General features: G+C 43.7%; 1 protein-coding gene across 1 annotated transcript in view; it reads left to right on the plus strand.

The window, feature by feature from the left end:
- The window catches only part of LOC112399912 (cytochrome P450 3A29-like), a 33138-nt gene extending 19246 nt beyond the window's left edge, over positions 1–13892 (plus strand). The window contains exons 9-13 of the mRNA XM_024745345.1: positions 1000–1066; positions 3883–4043; positions 6483–6709; positions 10632–10794; positions 13388–13892. Of these exons, the coding sequence (XP_024601113.1) occupies positions 1000–1066; positions 3883–4043; positions 6483–6709; positions 10632–10794; positions 13388–13483 (714 nt within the window). The 3' untranslated portion in view covers positions 13484–13892. The remainder of the gene's footprint in view (positions 1–999; positions 1067–3882; positions 4044–6482; positions 6710–10631; positions 10795–13387) is intronic.
- The last annotated feature ends 9114 nt before the right edge of the window (positions 13893–23006 follow it).

Genomic DNA, 23006 nt, shown 5'->3' on the forward strand with positions numbered 1-23006 from the left:
AGAAATGAAGACAGCCTAAGAGACCTCTGGGACAACATTTGCATTATAGGGGTCCCAGAAGGAGAAGAGAGAGAGAAATGACCTGAGAAAATATTTGAAGAGATTATAAGTTGAAAACTTCCCTAACATGGGAAAGGAATTAGCCCCCAAGTCCAGGAAGTGCAGAGTCCCATACAGGATAAACCCAAGGAGAAACACACCGAGACACATAGTAATCAAGTTGACAAAAATTAAAGACAAAGAAAAATTATTGAAAGCAACAAGGGAAAAATGACAAATAACATACAAGGGAACTGCATAAGGTTAACAGCTGATTTCTCAGCAAAAACTCTATAAGCCAGAAGGGAGTGGCATGATATATTTAAAGTGATGAAAGGGAAGAACCTACAACCAAGATTACTCTACCCAGCAAAGAGCTCATTCAGATTCAATGGAGAAATCAAAAGCTTTACAGACAAGCAAAAGCTAAGAAAATTCAGCACCACCAAACCAGCTCTACAACAAATGCTACAGGAACTTCAGGCTTCACAGGTGTGGTGTGATGAATTGGGAGATTGGGATTGACATATATACACTAATATCTATAAAATGGATAACTGATAACTAAAAAGAACCTGCTGTATAAATAAATAAAAAATTAAAGTTGGAGGGATAACAGGGACTGATGTCATGGATCTTTTCCTAAGCAAATAGGTATGACAGGAGAGAGAGCAGATAACTTTAGTTAAGAAGCTGTTTCAAAAGCCAGAGAAACCAAAGATCAGAGAGAGTGAGGACCAAAAAGCAGATGGACATGATGGCTGGGTTTCTCTCAGGGAAACATCATGCTCTCTAAGATTTGTAGGTGGATGTTTTGGTCACTGAGGACTTAGTATTCGTCAGCCTTCTGCTCTTTAAGGGGTCGTATTCTCAGGAAAGAGGTGTGAAATATACACTCCTGATTTATTTCTGTCTTCACAAGTAACTTTCCGCCATTGACATTTCTCTTTCTGCTTCTAGCACCGAGTGGATCTTCTTCAGCTGATGATTAACTCTCAGAATTCCAAAGAAATTGACACCCATAAAGGTAACCAAGGAGAGCTTCAGAGGGGCCACTGTCTGTGGGGCGCAGAGCTAGGGGCTGGTTCTGAAAATGTGCAGGAAGTTTTCCAGGCAGCTGGGGATTTCTGCCAAGTTGAAGGAAGACACATGGTCAGATAGAAATGGTAGCCAGAGGTACTTTCTAGAAGTACGCAGGCACAACCTTGTTCAGAGCTCGAAGGGCAAGTATAACAAGGATGTCATGCCCATGAGTCAGTCGTGGTCTGTGGATCACCTACAGCCGAACCTCTGGGGAGCTTGTTTCCAATGTCAATTCTCAGGCTCCTCTGGACCCAGTGAGTCAGAACCTCTGCCTGGAAATTTGCATCAAGACTTCATCCCATCAGGAGGAACATTGCCCCAGTGTTGATGACCTTAACTTGGAACACGTGGTTAAAGTTGTGTTCACTAGCTTAGTCTACCGTAAAGTTCAATTTTTTCCTTTGTCATTAACAAGCAGCTGGTGGGAGAAACCTTTGAGACTGGAAATATAGTGTTCTTCTTCAAATTGTCACCCACTAGTCTTACCACCCATGGATGGTTTTTGACTGAAACCATTGTTACTATGGTGGTTGCAATATGATGACTTTCTAATTCCATCATTCTTCTGTATTTATGAATTGATGTTCTTTTGTAGGGAGAGCTTTCCATTCTCCCCCAATCATTTATTTGTTTATTTATATCAGCATGATCTCATGTATAACTAAGTTACTCTCTTACATCACTCTTCATTTTGATTTTCAGGTTCTTTCAGTTTTGTCCACTGGAGCTTTTTCAAGTGCGATCTTGTATTCTCTTTTCTTTTCTTCTTTCTTCTTTTTAAATCTTTTTTTTTTAACGGACTATTGTTTAGAGCAGCTATGTTCACAGCGAAATTGAGTGGAAAGTACAGAGATTTCCAGTATATACATCCTACCCCAACTACACACAGCTTCCCCACTATCAAAAGATGATACCAGAGTTGTGCACTTGTTACAATCAATGAACGTACATTAATACATTATTATCACCCAATGTCTATAGTTGACCTTAGGGTTCATTCTTGGTTTTGTACATTCCATGGGTTTTTGACAAAGGTATAATGAGCTATATCCACCATTACAGCACACAGAGTATCCAGTATTCTTTAATCTATCATTTTTTGGGAACTTCCTCACTTTCTGATGTAAGACAGTCCAGGTTTCTCTTTTATTTCCCCTGAGTAGCCCTGGAATCAGCCATTTTTTTCCCAAGGAACTCTGGTTCCCTTTAGTGAGAAATGGTATTTAGAAATCAAAATCTGGGATCTTAGGAATGCTCATTGCTACTAGGGTTTCTTTGCTTCTAGATCCTCTCAATGGACAAAGTTAAGAACATCAAATATATTTCTACAAGACTGATGAACATAAGGATTTCTGTATCACCCATAAACAGTGATATAAACAGCCTTGTTCTTTCAAACAAGAAGGCCCTGATCTTTAGCTTATTCAATGACATGAATACTCCCATGTGGTTAATTTCAAGCTATGAATGGTTTGACAACCATCTCACAAAATTCTTGAATTTTAAAAAAATTGTTCTTGAGCAGGGACGAGCTGACGCCAGCACACCACTATAAATATATCTAAAACTATGTGTAGATATTTTTCACACTCATTTTGTATTGTGTGTGTGTGTGTGTGTGTGTGTGTGTGTGAATTGCTTGGTTGGGGCAGGTACCACATTGATCTGAGCGCTCTAAGTAACTAAAGGTCCTACTTCAGTCCCATCAAATAGATAAGAGCCTGATCACGCTTGGTCTCTTGGGAGAAAATAAAAAGAGAGACCTATTTATAATTACATGGGCTGTTTAGTGAGGCTAAAGGAGAGCAAGGAGAGAGGGCGTGTACTGAGAAGATGACATTCAGGCCATGATTGAATAAGCATTGCTAATTCCACTCCCTGGACCCTATTTTTCTATATTGCGTGCTGACTAATACCCTTCTAGGGACACATTCTTCCTTCTGCTACTTTAATGCCATTGATTAGACTAGGGTCAATCACAACTCTTTTAGCTTTTCGTCAATCCCTGTAGTTTCTGTACATATCTGAGATCCCCCAGAGAAGACTTATGCCCCAGGTCTTCCATTGCCTGATGCCTGTCAAATGTATAATCCATGCTTCTCAGGCCAGGTTTTGCTCGCAAGTCATCACGTATCGTGAAAGTTCTGATTCTGTAGTTCTAGTTTAGGATTGCAGACTCTGAATTTCTCATAAGTTCCCAGATGTTCGTGATGCTCGAGGTCCATCAACACGCTTTGAGTAGAAACAGCCTGATATTGTTCTCTTAAGTTCCCACAAACATGTTTAGATAAAAGATAACTTCATTTTCCCTATAATATAGCCTTAGTCTTGTAAAATCTGCCAAAGAATCAAGTTTTACTTCAGCTAGAATAATTTAAATTATTCTGGAAGAGAATGTTACCCCATATTAATTACAGCTAAAGCACTTGTAGGATTCTCCAAGGGACATACTAATAGTACTGTGTAAGTTAGACAAAATTGCTGTCTCTTGAAATTACCCAGCTGTGCCGTGAGGGAGGTGGCGTAGTCAGCAGCAGGGGCTGAGGAGAGTATAGGCACTGGGGAAAGCTGGATTCAGACAATTCTTGCCTTTTTCTGGCTCTTTAAGGAAGACATGAGAACACAAAGCACTGCCAGTTTAATTTTCAGTTGCTTTTACATTTTCCCGCCAGGGATGTGGCAGCTTCATTTGGATTTCATCTAAACTGTGATGTTTTATATTGATGTGGTTTATCTAAAATGTCTCTCCTCTCCTTTTAGCTCTGTCTGACACAGAACTCGTGGCCCAAAGTATCATCTTTATTTTTGCTGGCTACGAGACCACTAGCAGTTGTCTTTCCTTCATTATGTATGAATTGGCCACTCGCCCTGACGTCCAACAAAAGCTGCAGGAGGAGGTTGATGCAACTTTCCCCAATAAGGTGAGTGATGATACCTGGAGAGAGAGGGGGAAGGTGAAGCCTTAGCAAGAATGCCTCCTCATCACTTCTTAGAATATATTTGCAGAAAGCATGAGCCTCAAATCTTTAACCTGTGCTATTTAGGAAGGCTCTAAAGCGTACAAAACAAAGGGGAAAACATAGGTTATGTGTGATACACACAGGAATATAGGTACTGTGGAAAAAATGCTGGTACTGGCATATCATACATTACAGTATGCCATGTAAAAATCACAGTACCCCAGTGGCATCTAACAGTAAGCATTGCTCCAGTGTCTGCATAGTTATCTGTTGATATGGCTGGACTTCCTTGGTTCTGGGTGTTGGCTGATGTAGGCTGGCCTTGGCTATGCAGTTAGGGTGACTCAGCTCCACACGTGCTCCACATGTGTCTCATACCCCACATGTCTGCTTCTCAGGGCAATGGCAGATGGCACGAGCAGGAAGCCCAATCACGTGGGTGACTTTCAAATTTCTGCAAGCACCACACTTAGCCAACTTTCCACTGGTTCAGAGTGAGTCACCTGGCCAACCTGAGTCGGAATGGGAGGCACCACTGGGTTAGATGACAAAGGGCATGGACCCAGGAAGGGCTGGAGAACTGGGACCATTAATTCAGTCTACCGCCCTGGGTACACTGCAGACTAGGAGGAGCCTTGTAACAACAAAGGGCTTAAAGTAGGAAACAGAGGACGTGAGTTTGAGTCCTGGCTGTGGTTTTAGACAAGTTTTATCACCATTCAGAATCCTGAGTCCTTCAAATATACAAGATAAGGATAGATTGTAGTGCCTACCTAAGTTAGAGATGATCTGTCTTCTCTGGTAAATCTCATATTGGGATTCTTTTGATGCAATAAGGTGAAAAGGTCACTAAGAGACAGGCTAGCTAAAGCATTGTGTCCTCCCCTTTTTATAATAATACTTATAATAACGACACTATTGGCTAACATTTGCTTCTTACGATATATGTCTATCTAAGTACTTTCTAGTTATAAATGAATCTAACCTTCATAAGATTCTGTATAAGTCAGGAGAAGCTAGGTTATGGTTCAGTAACAGGTTAGTCCTCAAATCTCAGTGGCTTTACAGAGCAGAGGTTTACTTCTAACCCATATCTACATGACCAACATGGATTGTTAGTGGAGGATGGGAGAGGGCAGCTCTGCTCCACAGCGTTACTCGGGGATACAGGCCAAGAGGCTCCACCTTCCTGTAGCTACCTTATCTGGAACATGAGGACTTCCTGTTGTCTGGGGAATAAGGGACTCGAGCGTTGCTCACTGGCTTTTCAAATGATTTCTCCCCGAACTGACATAATCGCCTCAGTTCACAGCCCATTGGCAAAGCTGGTTTCCTGTAACTTCAAGTGGGCTGGGAAATACAGGGACTACGTGGATACTGGGTGAGCAGTGAGTGTGTCTGCCACACAAGCCTATGAAGTGTCAACTCTAATTATCTCCATGTAACGTTTCAGAAACCTGAGCGACAGAGAGATGAAATACTTTCACATACTAGTCGTGTACCTAGTGGTGAAAACGCCAACCTATGTGCCAGGGTGTCTGTCTCCTGAGCCAACTCTTACCCTCTACAATGTTGCCCCTTAAATATAACCCCACGTGACAGCCACGTGTCACCCCCACTGGTCTCAGATCTCTGCCGAAAGTGGAATTCTTTGTGGTGTGAGGAGAGCTGGCCTCTGGGGCTGGAGTGGCTTGTTTAGACCTTCAGACCTTACAGTCACCCCTGAAGGGACAATAGGAGACTGTTCCAGCAACAGAGGCTGTGGCTGAGGGTAGGGTTCTCATCCCCTTGTGACATTCCCTGGATCTGAAATTGTGTTCCTTGTAGCACCCAATCTTGCTCTTTGTTTTTGTATTTGGTTTAGAAAGGAACTCGTTTCTCCCCAAATTATTTATAGAGTTTTCATATAATATAGTGATTCCAAACTTTATGTGTATAATGAAAAGAATTAGCAGTCACGAGTTTTCAACTAAAAACCTTTATGTTGAACAGGGGATTTGCTCTTTTATACATTTCTTTCCTTGGTACAGATGTGTGGCCTCACTTTCAAAAGGAAACAGTGACTTTGGCCTATTTCACTTAAGACTAAGGGTCATAGTCTATTGGTCACGTTTGTTCTCATGAGAAAGAAAATACACTAGATGATAACGTGCGGGATTTCAGGCCCTGTTTAGGGCATTGTCCTAACATCGCCCACAGTCATAACTACTCTACACACCGCTGTGGGCCATTGAGCAGGTCAAAGCACATGATAGATATTAAAATGTCTATAAATGCTAAGGTCCTCTACCAATTTAAATTATTCCCCGGAGCTCCTAACATTTCAGTAGGACTACACAGATGGAGTTGAAGGTTGATCTGAAATCTTAAATTTATCAAAATCTCTTTTTCTCTTCCCAGGCGCCTCCCACCTATGAGGCTCTGGTACAGATGGAGTATCTTGACATGGTGTTGAATGAATCTCTCAGAATATTCCCAATTGCTGGTAGAATTGAGAGGGTCTGTAAGAAGGATGTGGAAGTCAATGGAGTGTTCATTCCCAAAGGGACAACAGTGGTGGTGCCACTCTTCGTTCTTCACAATGACCCAGAGCTCTGGCCAGAGCCTGAGGAGTTCCGTCCTGAAAGGTACAAGACCCTGAGGAAAGGACACCCACCCTGATCCTTTTTGGTGCTTGCATATTTTGACACTTCTTATTATAGTTGACAAGTGGGTGATCATGCAATAATTTATTTGTATATCATTTTATTGTTGGAAGATTTTTCTGTTTAAGGGTGTTCACTATGTGAGTCAAAATTATACAAAGTATAGACTAGAAAAAGAAAATTATAACTGTCTACATTCCTAATACCTTAAGATAGGCCTCATTTATAATGTCATATATGTCCTTATGGACATTTTTCTATGCATATACAGATTTTAAAAACAGGATGGTATTATACTTTATTTGGTTTTGAACTTCTTTATTTAACAGTAAAGTATAAACAACATTCTATGTGTATATGTTTGTATGCATATGCCATAACTTACCAAACCACTGTCTTTTTATTCCCTTTAAGCCTTTCTCTCTGTTCTCTCTTAGCTCTCTGAATTCACCCCATGTTCCCACATTCCATATTTTTAAACATTGGCTACATTTCCTCTAGCATTATTGTGAGAGTGTAGGCTGGGACCTAGAGGTCTCATCCCTGATGGTTCAAGCAGCCTCACTGAGGACGGAGGTGCACACAGGTGCCCTGGTTCTGTCTGTGGCTGCACACCTGGGTCAGGTCCCTTCTACCTCAGTATTTGATGACTTTCCAAAGTGAAGTCATCTGTTCTCTACATGTCTGAGATTTCCTCCTTGGATGGGTCTTGAGCATCCTCTTCTGGGAATTCAGAGCCAAGATCTGGTTTGGGCACAGATTGGACCCTGGAAAGAGTTAATGCTCTCCCATTTAGTGTATGGTAAGCAAAATTTGGAATGAACTTTTTAGGCCAGTAGCTGAGATCTAGACCTTTATTACACCCTATCAGCTCCCTGATGGCCAAGAGTTGTTTTGTTTGCCATGGAGTCCCGAGTGCTAGCACAATGGTGACACATAGCACTTATTGACAGAAGAGTCAGAGTGGACCAAGTCCTCTGTTTTCTGGGCCAGGGAACCTCTGCAGTTCCTCCAAGCTCAGTAGCTCCCTGTCCTGCCGCTTCACGAACCTGGAACCAGAGACCACTCACTGTACTTCCCTTTGATTCATTCAGTCATCAAGCAGAGAATAAATGCTTACCTGTGGGTGAGGGACTGGGCCAGCCAGTGAGAAATCCAAAGGTTAGGAAAAAAGCCCATTATGGAGAATTTAAAAAATACTCACAAGTATGTGTGATTTGACACGTACACAGGAATATTCTATAGGCACAAGCCTATTAAATACTTCATTTAAAAAAAATTTTAACATCTTTATTGGAGTATAATTGCTTTACAATCGTATGTTAGTTTCTGTTTTATAACAAAATGAATCAGCTCTACGCATACACATATCCCCATATCTCCTCCCTCTTGCATCTCCCTCCCATCCTCCCTATCCCATCCCTCTAGGTGGTCACAAAGCACCGAGCTGATCTCCCTGTGCTTTGTGGCTGCTTCCCACTAGCTATTTTACATTTGGTAGTTTTTATATGTCCATGCCACTCTCCCACTTCGTCCCAGCTTACCCTTCCCCCTCCCCGTGTCCTCAAGTCCATTCTCTACGTCTGCGTCTTTATTCCTGTCCTGCCCCTAGGTTCTTCATAACCATTTTTGTTTTTTTTAGATTCCATATATATGTGTTAGCATAACGTTTATATTTTCTATTTCTTCCTGGTTCAGTCTCGGAGAGTTGTGCTTTTCTAAGAATTTGTCCATTTCTTCCAGGTTGTCCGTGTTATTGGCATATAGTTGCTTGTAGTAATCTCTCATAATCCTTTGTATTTTTGCACTGTCAGTTGTTACTTCTCCTTTTTCATTTCTAATTCTATTGATTTGAGTCTTCTCCCTTTTTTTCTTGATGAGTCTGGCTAATGGTTTATCCGTTCTTCTGCCTCAGTTATTCTGCTATTGATTCCTTCTAGAGAATTTTTAATTTCATTTATTGTGTTGTTCATCATTGTTTGTTTGCTCTTTAGGTCTTCCAGGTCCTTGTTAAACATTTCTTGTATTTTCTCCATTCTATTTCCAAGATTTTGTATCGTCTTTACTGTTATTACTCGAATTATTTTTCAGGTAGACTGCCTATTTGCTCTTCATTTGTTTGGTCTGGTGGGTTTTTACCTTGCTCCTTCATCTACTGTGTGTTTCTCTGTCTTCTCATTTTGCTTAACTTACTGTGTTTGGAGTCCCCTTTCGCAGGCTGCAGGTTCATAGTTCCCATTGTTTTTGGTGTCTGCCCCCAGTGGCTATGGTTGGTTCAGTGGGTTGTGTAGGCGTCCTGGTGGAGGGGACTAGTGCCTGTGTTCTGGTGGATGAGGCTGGATCTTGTCTTTCTGGTGAGCAGGACTGCATCTGGTGGTGTGTTTTGGGGTGTCTGTGACCTTATTATGATTTTAGGCAGCCTCTCTGCTAATGGGTGGGGTTGTGTTCCTGTCTTGCTAGTTGTTTGGCATAGGGTGTCCAGTGCTGTAGCTTGCTGGTCGTTGAGTGGAGCTGGGTCTTAGCATTGAGATGGAGATCTCTGGGAGAGCTTTCACCATTTGATATTACGTGGAGCCGGGAGGTCTCCGGTGGACCCGTGTCCTGAACTCGGCCCTCCCACCTCAGAGGCACAGGCCTGACACCTGGCCAGAGCACCAAGACCCTGTTAGCCACACGGAATTATCAAGATAGTGGTCACTGGCAAGTGAAACCACAAGAGAAGAGTCCCGTGCTATGCCTGGTCCTGCTGAGCAATTTTCAGACTTCAGCTCATTCTGGCAAGAGGGCAACTGGGTCAGTGAGGCAGGGTGGGGTCCGTTAGGCGAGCGGCCTGAAGGGCCCTGTCGAAGCCCTCGGGGAAGGCCAACGGCAGCCCAGACCCTGGCCTCCTGCAGCTGTGGCCTCTTTGGGGTCTCCTTCCCGGCGTCAACTTGCTCTCAGTCCTGCCTTACCCTGAGCTTCTTCACTAGGCGAGCACTCCCTGAGGTGATGCACAGAAAGCGCGGGCCTAGCTGAAGCGTGAGAAACGGGGGTGGAGCCACCTGAAATGCTTTCAGTGTACCTGTATGTGCACATTCCCTGCTTAACAACCACCAGCCCATGTCTCCGTCCCATCCACATGCCACTGCTGCCCTTCTCCATGTTATTTTAAGTCACATTGTCTGTAAATATTACAAAATGTTTTGCAAAATAGGGCCTCTTTAAAATATACATAACTGCAACGCCATTATCACTTTCCCCAAATATACATTTTTTCCTTGACATATTCAAATATCGAGGAATCAAATTTGAATAGAACAGAGGTCTAACCATCAAGGAATTTATAGGCTAGTGGAACAGATAGACAAGGATGTCAGTGATTATTCTGGAGTAGAGTCATATGCCCATGTACATATTCTGACCTAAGCATCCCCTGTGTGGGAGAGAAAGACAGAGAGACAGAGAATGGCACAAGGGAATTGGAAGGGAAAGGAGAGGAAAACAATTGAAAAATAACAATTTAAATACTCAGAGACGTTTCTCCGGCTTCCTTCCCCCACGAGCATGTGACCAACATAAGTGTGCGTGGAGATGGGAACCCATGTTTCCTTCAGCCAGCCTCATTTCCTAACTGCGATTCAGAGTGTGAACTTCTCACCACCCTGAATGTAATTTTAGTGTTTAAAGATAAATTTTCTTTAAACAGCATTTATCTCACCTCCTCAACAGGACTGAAAGCTCCTGTAGAGTCAGGGGAATGGGAAGGATCCATTGTCACACAAAATAACCACAGCAGGATTCAATGACTAGACCTCACAGGTATCTCTTACGCTGCTGGTCCAAGAGTTAAGTTTAAACCTCAGGTCTGGAGCTCTTGTGGTTTTTCTGTTTCATTAACTTGTTTCATCTACTTTTATGGTTACAGGTTCAGTAAGAAGAACAAGGAGAGCATAAATCCTTACACATACCTGCCTTTTGGAATTGGACCCCGAAACTGCATTGGCATGAGATTTGTTATCATGAACATGAAACTTGCTCTCGTCAGAGTCCTGCAGAACTTCTCCTTCAAACCTTGTAAAGAAACACAGGTCAGTAGTTAATTTTCTGCATGAATAACATTTTATTGGGAGTTCTTTTTTTTAACTGATGGGTCTCTATATATCTAAGCATGTTATCAATTCAAAGAATAATTTATTCTGTTAGCCAGAGAATCTGTTTGGAGCCATCGGAAATCTTTAATTGTCAATATCCATGGAGGGCTAAGTCTGTGGCCCACATTCAAGTCCACTGGAATGAAGGGAAGTGTGTGCAGTCATGAGAGCACACACTGAAAAGTCATGGCTCTTCAGCGATCTCTTCTCCACCAGAGCTTACAGAAGCTCTCCTGGCAGTGGTTCTCAGCCTCTGCTTGTATAACGAAATTGATGGGGAGCTTTAAAAAAGCCCTGATGCCTAAGTCATCTCAGACTTTCTAAAATAATTCACCTGGAGTGTGGCATTCAAAGAGGCCCCACTGATTCTCCTGTGCAGCCACAGTGAGACCCCCTGATGGAAAGCATTTCTGCCAGATGTGAAGGACTCCCACAGCCCCCTCACCTTCCAGGGGTCCTGCTGCCATCAAGATGGGCTCCCCTTACATTCTAATAATAACTCTATGTGTGCTCTTCCCCACCCCCATTCTATTCTTCCCCCTTCAAGTTCTAGTTCAATCCCAAGCCCCTCCATGAAGCCTTCCCCACCCGGTCCAAAGCCCACTCTCTCCTCTGCTCTGTTATCAGTTACCACAGGCTGGCATCATGGATCCTACCACCTAACTTAACACTTTGCCATGGAACCATCCAGTTTGGTTCTTATGTTTTCTTTGCCCCTAAGAATACCCTTAACTCTAGCTCCTCACTTTATTTCTTTAATAAACTCCCAATGCTGCCTTGCAGTCATCCGGTAAATGCTTGCAGAGTGACTTTCAGTTGAGTTAGAGTTCTGGGACACAAATTATGTTCAGTTTGAACTTTTAAAATATAAAAAAAAATGACATGTAAGTACATGCTTAGTGTGTGTGTGTCTGTTTGTCTGCAGGGGAAATATATGTATGTCATATGAAATTTTAAAATACAAGGTGTTACATATAGAAAGATCTGGAATCTCTCCTCTGAGGAACACAAAGAACAGTTGCCATTGTTCATTCATCTCAAGCACGGCCCTGTAAGAAGGCTTATTTCTAGGAGGCACACATTTAGTAAGCAGCTCCTCCCCTTGGGTAGGCTTTCTCAGGGAAGAGGAGGATAGAGACGGTTTCCGTTTTACTTGTGGGAGTCTGTGTGTCCGTACTGTAGGTGTGTACAGACAGGGGACTCAGCCCTGAGAGAAAGGGGGCCTGTGGCACACCTGGGAAGGGCAGATGCTCCCTGAAGCTCCACCCAGGCATCCGCAGGCTGGGGCTTCTCCCTCCACGACAATTTGTTTGCCCTTCAGTCAACTGAGATTAGAAGGTCACTGTTGGTTCCCCCAACTCTGAAAGGGGCTAAAGGTGAGAAAGGGGCTAAAAGTACTGGAACAAACACTGTGGTCATCAGAAGTTCACCATTTGCACTACACTTGGAGCCAGGAGGTGTTAAGAAACAGACATAATGCTTCACAACGACCTCGTCCCATCATGAAACTGGGTGGATTCTACTGGGAGAGGTGATTGGACGCTTTAGAAGTTGAGGAACGTGCTTACAATTAAAATTGTAATACCTATTCAGGATTACCTTGTAAGTTCCAACATACACAAAATTACCTCTATATCCTTTTCCGAGAAATTTGCCATAATGCCTAAGAATCTGTTATGTTTTTAAAACTCAGTATTTTTGCTTAAAATTTAAATCAATAAAGAACACAGGCCAACCTGATTTTGTATCAAGCCTGGTACAGAATAGGTGCTCAATAGATATTTTGCTGAATGAATGATGGATGAATTCTTTCACCATCCCTCTTAACACAGCTTATAGAATAAATATAAAGAATCAAAGATAGGTAGGGAAAATTGAATGAAGGTGTGCAAAAGGTACAAACTTCCAGTTATAAATAAGTACTAGGGCTATAATGCAAAACATAATGACTACTGTTAATATTTCTGTATGGTATAAGAGAGTGGGTCCTAAGAGTTCTCACAAAGGGAAAATAATATTTATTTTTTTCCTTTCCTATCTATATGGGATGATGAATGTTAACAAAACTGTGGTAATGTTATGATATATTTATGTCATATATTTAATGTTTATGATATATGTAAGTCAAATCATTTTGCTGTACACCTCAAATTTATGCACTGCTGTAAGTCAACTATATTGCAATAAAAATGGAAGTTAAATTCTGATGGGACATGAAAAGGGGATACCATGAACAACTATATTCCCGTGTGTTTTATAATATGCATTAAATAGACCAGTTCTCTGAAAGACACAAGCCATTAACATTCAATCAAGAAAATATAGACATCCTGGCTGTCCCTATATCTGTCCCGCTATCTATCAAACATACTGAATCGGTAGTTTAAAAAAATCGAATATACATGATGCTAAAAGTAGCTTTTACATGTTTGTAAAGCATTATTGTCCCTAATGTATCTCGTCTACTTTGCTTTTTTTTGTTGGTGGGGCTCCATCAATCGGTTCTCATGTGTTTGTTTAAATGTTGCAGATCCCCCTGAAAGTGCTCACTCAAGGACTTACGCAGTTGGAAAAACCTGTTGTTCTAAAGGTTGTGTCAAGAGATGCGACCGTAAGCAGAGCCTGACTTTCTCGAAGGACATGGGCTTTGATCTTCAAGGAAGCTGTATCCAGGAACACCTGAGACTTTACTTACTTTGTGATAAAACCATTAAATGAAGATAGGCTTCACCTACTGCCCTTGATGGATGATTAGTTATTCTGCCCAATCATTTAGCTTTCTCATTGTCTATGTGGAGTGTTATATATTGCGTCATATAAAGGAGGTGACAAGTAGGTGCCGGACACTCAACTTCATGGGCTCTCCTAGGACCATCTCCATCCACTTCCTGATGGTAGTTAGTACCATCTACTCCTCCTGAGCACTGATCAGAATGAAAATTTCTCAACAAATTCTAATGAAAATAAGAATGATCGTGGTGACTGAAGTAGCGACATTTATGTCACAGATTTTATTTTGAATATTCTAAATTAAATATTACATTGAGCAAGTCAATAAATATCTCTTTACAAAAGTATAATCTGATGCCTTTGTGCACATTAGGGGGAATGTATACAGCAGAATCAGAGAGACTCAGGGACTAAATGCTTTTGACCATCACAATCCCTGGTGGGTGGGGCCTTTTAAAAACTCCAGGTTGACATATTAAGTAGGTAAGAGTTCATTGACTGTGACTTTTCCCAGTGCTTAGAAATCTGCCTTTTAAATCTACCTTTATAGTTTAAATCTACCTTTTTTGGAGCACATATGTTTTGTTTCTTTTTTAAAATTAATTAATTAATTAATTTAGTTAGTTAGTTTTGGTTGTGTTCGATCTTCTTTGCTGCGCGCAGGCTTTCTCTAGTTGCGGCGAGCGGGGGCTACTCTTCCTTGCGGTGCGCGGGCTTCTCATTGCGTTGGCTTCTCTTGTTGCAGAGCATGGGCTCTAGGTGAACGGGCTTCAGTAGCTGCAGAACGCGGGCTCAGTAGTTGCAGAATGCAGGCTCAGTAGTTGTGGCTCGTGGGCTCTAGAGCGCAGGCTCAGTAGTTGTGGCGCACGGGCTTAGTTGCTTCATGTCATGTGGGATCTTCCCGGACCCAGGGCTTGAACCCATGTCCCCTGCATTGGCAGGCGGGTTCTTAACCACTGCGCCACCAGGGAAGTCCCGGAGCACGTATGTTTTCATACCTCTTTGTATTCCATCCTCGACTCCCAACTGTCTTAATGCAATGAACATGGAATAAAGGTGGCTGATTGGTCAGTTGATTGGGCAGAAAGGCTACAAGCACTGGTCAGTTTCATTTGGTATCAGAAGGGTACAGGGCTCTTCCTTTCCCTTTTCTCCCCCTTCCCTCCCTTTTCCTTCCCCTGCCTTGCCCTCCTGGATAATCCAGCCGTAAACCAGTAAGTGGGACACAGAACGTGGGCAGCCTCACACTGCAGGGCAGGAGCAGAGAAGGGTTCACAGTGACTCCAAGTCAGAGGCAAAGTAGGGAATAGAGGGTGTCCACAGGGATGGCAGCCCGGCATGGGCGTGGGAACCCAAAATACCCACTCATAGGGGTGGCCTGTAACAGCAGCCAGAGACTAACTAGGGTGTGGAGCACCCAAGTAGGGTAAGGGGAGGGGGCATCAGGAGTGGAAAGGGATGGATCATGGATTTGGTACATAAAGGAGGGGTGATCAAGTGAGTAAATATATAAAGGGTGGTGGAAGGCAGAATTCCCACTGTTGGAGAAGAGAGTCACTGATTCAGAGAGCGAGAAAACCAGAATAAACCCCGTGGAGTCAGCGATTGAAACTGAATGTATCAGTGTAAATCCATGCTTTTCTTTTTTAACTTTTTATTTTATATTGGAGTATAGCTGATCAACAATGTTGTGAGGGCTTCCCTGGTGATGCAGTGGTTAAGAATCCGCCTGCCAATGCAGGGGACATGGGTTCGAGCCCCAGTCTGGGAAGATCCCACATGCACAGGGCAACTAAGCCTGTGCACCACAACTACTGAGCCTGAGCTCTAGAGCCCGCAAGCCACAACTACTGAAGCCCGTGCACCTAGACCCTGTGCTCTGCCACAAGAGAAGCCACCACAGTGAGAAGCCCACACACGGCAACAAAGAGTAGCCCCCGCTCGCCACAACTAGAGAAAGCCCACACAGCAACGAAGACCCAACGCAGCCAAAAATAAAAATAATAATTAAGTAAATAAATATATAAAAACAAAACAAAACAAAACAAAACAATGTTGTGATAGTTTCAGGTGCACAGCAAAGGGACTCAGCCGTATATATAATGTATCCATTCTCCCCCAGACTGCCCTCCCATCCAGGCTGCCACATAACAGTGAGCAGAGTTCCCTGTGCTATACAGTAGGTCATTGTTTGTTATCCATTTTAAACATAGCAGTGTGTACATGTCAATCCCAAACTCCCTGACTATCCCCCCCGCCCTGTAATGATAAGCTTGTTCTCTAAGTCTGTCTGTTTCTGTTTTGTAAATAGGTTCATTTGTATCATTTCTTCTTAGAGTCTGCATATAAGGGTTATCATACGATATTTCTCTTTCTCTGTCTGACTTACTTCGCTCAGTATGACAATCTCTAGGTCCATCCATGTTGCTGCAAATGGCATTATTTCATTCTTTTTAATGACTGAGTAATATTCCATTGTATATATGTACCACATCTTTTTTATCCATTCCTCTGCCGATGGAAATAGGTTGCTTCCATGTCCTGGCTATTGTAAATAGTGATGCAATGAGCACTGGGGTGTATGTATCCTTTTGGGCCATGTTTTTCTCCAGATATATGCCTAGAAGTGGGATTGCAGGGTCATATTAAATCCATGTTTTTCTATGTAGGTAGATGATAGCAGGCTGGATGATATAGACAGATAGATAGATAGATAGTTAGATAAATAGATGATAGATAGACAGATGACAGAGAGTTATAGATATAGATAGATAGGTATGTGTGTGTGTTTGTGTAGCTACAAAAACACATAACACCCATTGCTTTCCACTGATACAGTGTAGAAACAGTAACACCCTAATAGCAATAAGCATACCTTGTGCCCAGATCTTGGATTATAAATATCATTTTCCACTGAAAGGAATTGGGCTCCTTAGAGAAATGGCTGATTCCAGGGCTGGGAAAGTACATGACGACGATGGACCGTCTTGGGCTAGAAAGCAAGGAACTGTAAACATTGAGGGGGATGTGTCCAAAGGACCCAGAAGCCAGCCTGAGGGGCTTCCACTGCCCAAATCAGAGACCATTTGAGCATCATAATAAATAAGGATAGTAAGAGCTGTTAAGCCATTCAAGAAAATAGGAAAACATGAGTACATACAGATATATGTAAATAAATTAATGGGTAAATTGCAATTTGACGAGGAAACTTACATAGCTTCAAAGTAGTGCTGCTCAGAATGCCCATTAATTGTAGAGCAGAAGGGGTGACTTCAGGGTGGAGGAACCTGGCGGACAGCCCTTTCCTCATCAGAGAGCAGCATCAGGGATGGGACGACTTGATCGTGTTTCACCCGATGGGACTCCGTGAGAACAGCTCATCTCACCTGTGTGATATTCCTGCCGAGAAGGCAAACCTGAAGGAAATCCTGAAAAGAGTCAGGCAAATCCAAACGGAGGAACATTCTCCTCCTTGTCTGTAACTGGTTTGGAATCTTCGAAAGAGTCAATGTCATGAAAACCAAAGATAGACTGAAAATGTTCCAGAAGGAGACCACAGAGGGGTGACATCTAAACACACCTCGAGGGCTGGATCCTTCTGTTACAAGGACATTGTTGGAACAGGTGGGGAACTGGGGGCTCTGAGGTTAGACGGCAGTAATGTGTCAGCGTTAACTTCCTGACTTGGAGGTCATATTGTATTCATGTAGAGATGTCATCATCTGTGTGAGACTCAGGGGGTGTGAAATATGAGATTGGCAACTTGCTCTGAGATGGGTCAGGAAAGTGGTTCTTTCAACAGACACTTCGGTAAGTTTGTTTGTTTAGGGTGGTGGTCACAAGGGTACCTTTTGGCTTATACAGCTCTCCCCCTCTCTCACCTTAGTTTTCTTTGTCTTGTTTTTTTTCTAAGGAGGTAGCACTACACTGTGACCGTGACCATGACCGAGGAGTGGCTCTGAAGCTGGAGCCCCTGAGTTTAGAATCCCAGGACCGTCCATCCAGGACTGAGTCTAGACTAATCAGTGGCTTTGGGCAAATCAGACAAGCCCCTCCATTCCTTGCATTGCTTGGCCCACAGAGTTTGGGCTGAATTTCAGTGCTTCTATGCCCCTCAGCTGAATGCCACTGTGCACACATTAGCTCGGGCTCAGCCACCGTCTTAGGTCTGGTTCCGTAAAAGCAGGGCCTGAGGGCTCTGGCACAAATAGTTTACTGAGAGAGTGATCTCAGGGGAAGGGAATGAGGGGATCTGGGTGGGCAAGGGGAAAAGCTGGGTGAAGATGTGCTCTTTGTGGAGATTGATTCCATAGGAAGCCTGAAAGACATTTGTAATAGAGTAGACCCCACTTGGAGGCACAGGCCAGCCTTTTGTACCCCATCATAGACTGGTCTTCTTATCCCCCAGGAGGCACAAGCTCCCAGCTGAAGTGGCTTCAATTTGGCCCCGGGAGATTCTCTAGAGAGCAGGGCAGCCTTTAATCAGTAGCAGCTGATACTCCCAGTAACTGGGGGAGGAACTTGCAGCTCAGGGTGAGGGATCTGGTAACTGCCTGGAAGTCCTGGCTGAATTTCATGAATACACGGTGTCTGTAAGGAGGGAATGAACTCTCTTGATTCTTCTTGTTTGTTTATTTTTCCCTTGGGATCTGTCTTTGCTCGCCAGCAATGGACTCAAGTTTGGAAACTTTTCAGAAACAATTTTTGCCCCAGGGTAGGAGGAGGAGAGTGGGAGGGACATCACCCCAGGGGACTTTGAGGTCCTACAGAGGTGGGGCGAAGTGGGGCTGGAGGTCCTGCTCTGGGCCCTGAGCTCACACAGCTGGACGGACACCCCCAGCCCCAGTTAGAATCCAGGAACTAATGTCCTGAACATTTATGACTCAGTGTCTCCACACACAGCAGGTGGTAAGAGGAGCCATTTAAACACAACAAGGAGGAAAGAAATGAAGAGTTCACGTTCAGCAAACTCCCAACATTTTAATGATTTTTCACTACAGCTTCAGCTCATGTCTCCTCCTCTTGCTGACAGAAGATACATTCCATAATTTGTGATTACGCTATAATTCTTGTCCTTTTTAGCACTAGTTGAACAGTTTATGAGCTCACAAGAGTGAACGTTTCTAGAGGGTCTGCTGAGGGTCAGGTATCTGATGGACAAGGTCACATGTTCTCTTCACTCAAAGCCACCAGGAGGCCGACTTGCAGATCAGGCCCCAAAACCTTCAGGTCAGGTACCAGGGTCTGGTCTGATCTGGGCTCCTTGAGGAGGGAAAGACATAATTATGAATGCTCATTTTATAGATTAGGCAACTGAGGTTGAGAGGGTTTAAATAACTCACCCAGCGCCTGATATCAGCCACATTTTGTGGATCCCTACTAGCCAGCTGTCTACACAACAGGAGCATAGATGTCCCTGGAGTCCATAGGAAGCTAAGGGACCTCCTGGGGCAGGTTCCCATCCGTACCCTTTCCTCCCCGCTTTCCCCGTCTATCCCTGGCAAAGTCGTACAGATTCTTAACCATTTGGACGTTTTGATTTTGTGGTTACAAAAAGTCAAAATTTCAGAAATGTTACTGCATCACAGCCACTAGGATGGCTATAAAAAATAAGGTAAAAAGCAAGTGTTGGTGAGAATATGTAGAAATTGGACGGCTCATTCATTGCTGGTGGGGTTGTAAAGTGGTGCAACAATCACGGAAAATGTTTGGCCACTCCTCAGCAAGGAAAGCATAGAATTACCATGTGACCCAGCAACTGCACTCCCGGGGAGATGACAGGATTGGAAACAGTTTCTCAAAACCAGTACATGTATCTTCATGTTCGTTGCCACACTATCCACAAAAGCAAAAGGTTGGAAACAAGGAAAATCCACGGATGAATGGATAAACAAATGGTTGTATATGTTGTATACAGTATGATGAAACAAACTTATTTTTAAGGCAAGACAAGAAAAAAATTTTTCATACATTAACTTCCCTCTCTGGGGGCTTCCCTGGTGGCACAGTGGTTGAGAGTCTGCCAGCCGATGCAGGGGACACGGGTTCGTGCCCCGGTCCGGGAGGATCCCACATGCTGCGGAGCGGCTGGGCCTGTGAGCCATGGCCGCTGAGCCTGCGCGTCCGGAGCCTGTGCTCCGCAACGGGAGAGGCCACAACAGTGAGAGGCCCGCGTACCGCAAAAAAAAAAAAAAAAAAAATTCCCTCTCTGCTGGGACTTCCCTGGTGGTCCAGTGGTTAAGACTTTGCCTTCCAATGTAGGGGGTGTGGGTTGGATCCCTGCTGGGGAGCTAAGATTCCCACATGCCTAGAGGCTAAAAAACCAAAACAGAAAACAGAAGCAGTATTGTAACAAATTCAATAAAGACTTTAAAAGCGGTCCACATCAAAAGAGAAAAAAATCTTTAAAAATTCCGTCTCTGCCATTTGGGCCACGCTCCCCCTTTAGAGTGCATTGTGCGTGTGCATTAACCAGACCTCCTTAGAAGACACAGGAATGCCTGCTTCATTGTCAAGAGCAATTTTCTCTGGTGCCAGCAAGATAACTCCTTAGAGATAACAATCCTTTTAGTCTTGTAAGGGGTTGTAATGTGCAGATCTGGCTTGTGTAAACTGTCAGTATGTTATCTGATGTATAACCCCCTTTTTTTTTTTTTTTTTTTGCAGTACGTGGGCCTCTCACTGCTGTGGCCTCTCCCGTTGCGGAGCACAGGCTCCGGAAGCGCAGGCTTAGCGGCCATGGCTCACGGGCCCAGCCGCTCCGCGGCACGTGGGATCTTCCTGGACCAGGGCACGAACCCGTGTCCCCTGCATTGGCAGGCGGACTCTCAACCACTGTGCCACCAGGGAAGCCCTGATGTATAACCCTTTGACTCAAAAACTTACATAACTGTGCTTTGACCTCTAATGGTTGAAACGGTCCTCAAAGCTTTCTGAAAGACTGTCTCCCAGGTTATAATCCTCAGATTGGCTCGAATAAAATTTTCTATTTCTTTCTTAGATTGACTATTTTTTTAAGGGAACTTTTAATTTTTATTTATTTATTTATTTGTTTATTTTTGGCTGCATTGGGTCTTCCTTCCTGCACTGGTGTTCTTTAGTCGCAGTGAGCAGGGGCTACTCTTCCTTGCAGTGTGCAGGCTTCTCTTGTTGCGGAGCACGGGCTCTAGAGCTCAGGCTCAGTAGTTGTGGCGCATGGGCTTAGTTGCTCTGTGGCATGTGGGATCTTCCAGACCAGGGCTCGAACCCATGTCCCCTGCATGGGCTGGCAGATTCTTAACCACTGTGCCACCAGGGAAGCCCTAGATTGACTGTTAATTAATTTTTTCATAAACAAATAGAATAGTATTCAGCCATCAAAGGAGTGAAGTACTGATGCATGGTGCAAGAGGGATGAACCTTGAAAATGTGAATGAAAGAATCCAGACACAAAAGGCCACATATTACATGAATCCATTTATATGAAACATCTAGAACGTACACTGGTGGTTATCAGGACCTGGGGGGAGGAGAGTGGAGAGTGTGTGCTTAATGGGCGCAAATTTGATTTTGGTGTAAATGGAAATATTCTGGAACTAGATAGTGGTGTAGGTAGCACAACATTTTGCATGTGCTAAACGACACTAAATTGTTCACTTTAAAATGGTTAATTTTGTGCCATATGACTGTTACCTCAGTTAAAATTTTCAAATCCCAGGACTGTACCCTATCAAGTACAAGACAGGTCACTATGGTGCCTGCAAAGCCCAATAGCTCTTTCCAGAGGCCTTGCACGCTCTCCAGCCCCCTGTTGACCAGACCAGGGTGAGACATTGACCCTAGAAGCAGAGGATCCCTGTCTTGGCCTGGGGTCTGATCACTCCTTTATTAGCAGTAAGAAAGTTGGCTTGATTTAGACCCTGTCTTTTTCAACCAAGAAATGAGACGCATACTCAACAATGATAATGATGGTAAGGTGGGCCACTCTCACATCCTGAGATGCCCTCTCCCCTTCTCTCCTTCTGGCCAAGTGCATGAGGAGATGGGATCAAGACAAGTCTGAAGAAGCCACTCTTGGCCAGATGAAGAAGAGTCTTCAGATACTACCCTGAGGCACTTAGATTTTATCTTGGGGATGATGGGAGTGTTTGTAGGGATTTGAACCACAGAGGAATGTTACAAGAGCTGTGTTTTACCAGGCTCTGTCGGGTGGCTTAAGAAGGGAATTCCCTGGATGAGGCCAGCACAGAGTCAAGCAAAACTTGTTAGGAAGTTACTGCAGCAATGAGGAGAGACCAATGCTTTTCCTTTCTTTTCCAACATGCCCCAAGACCCTCGTTTTTTTCCTTCATCTTACACTTCCTATTTCGTTCATTCCTTTCCATATGGTTGTCCGATATTTGCCTCTGTTCTCTGATTCCTCTTTTACTCCTTTTCATCACTTTTTACTTTCTGCTCTCCTGGAAACCCAAATGATTCTGATTGTGACATGTCTGAACCGTTTGCTACATCCTCTAACTGCTGACACCAAAAGTGCAGTGAATACCCAACTTAGTAACGGGTAGAAGGATGTGCATATCGTTTTTGTAGTCACAACCAGCTGTGCAGCATTTGGAACGAGAGTGGAAGCATGATGGGATGTGTGGCAGGAAATATTTATCCCATGGGAAGATGACATAACCTGCAAAGTTATTTCAGGAGGCCCCTTGAATCTCAGCAAACAAGCCATAGGCACAATTTAGAATCGCAAGATCTGGCTCTGTGATCTGGATTCATGGTTTAATTGCTTGGGCGGGACTTTTCTCCACCCTGAGCTTCTATTTCCACATCTGTCAAGGGGGAATTAAATAATCCCAATACTGCTTATCTCACAGAGTCTTCACGAAGATCAATTAAGAGAGACATGAAAGAACTTTATACGGTGTACAGGGTGGTAGAGATGTTAGTGGCTAGTTTATCAGGAAAGAGACCCTCCAGGATGGAGTAGAAAGTGAGCAGCCCTGAGGATGTCCTCCTCTTCTTCCCTTTGCTGTGAAGTCTATGGAAGTGCTTCTGCTTCAGGGCATGGGGGAGGGGCTTTCTCTATGGTGCAGTGTGTGTGGGTCTTAAAAAATATTCTCCTACCTCACCCCAGCTCTCATCGATGGGCTTGCAAGGGGACATCACCTTGTCTCTGGTTTGGGGCAGAGCACTGGTCACCACCCTCTTGGAAGATCCGGGTTTTAGTGATAGGCTCCCATTAAATTCTTGGGCAAGGCTGAGCCTGGTTTAATTTAAGACCTTGGGCTCTAAAGCTAGATAATCTAAATTTGAATCCCAACTCTGTGAGTAATCAGTGATGCATCCTTGAGTGGTCATGTCCCAGCTTGCTCATTTGTAAAAGAGAGATCATAACAACACCTACCTCATGGGCTTGTTTGGGGGGGGGGGGGCGGGGATGG

The sequence above is a fragment of the Neophocaena asiaeorientalis genome, unplaced genomic scaffold (assembly GCF_003031525.2).
Source record: "Neophocaena asiaeorientalis asiaeorientalis breed wild unplaced genomic scaffold, Neophocaena_asiaeorientalis_V1.1 scaffold461, whole genome shotgun sequence".
Lineage (NCBI taxonomy): Eukaryota > Metazoa > Chordata > Mammalia > Artiodactyla > Phocoenidae > Neophocaena > Neophocaena asiaeorientalis.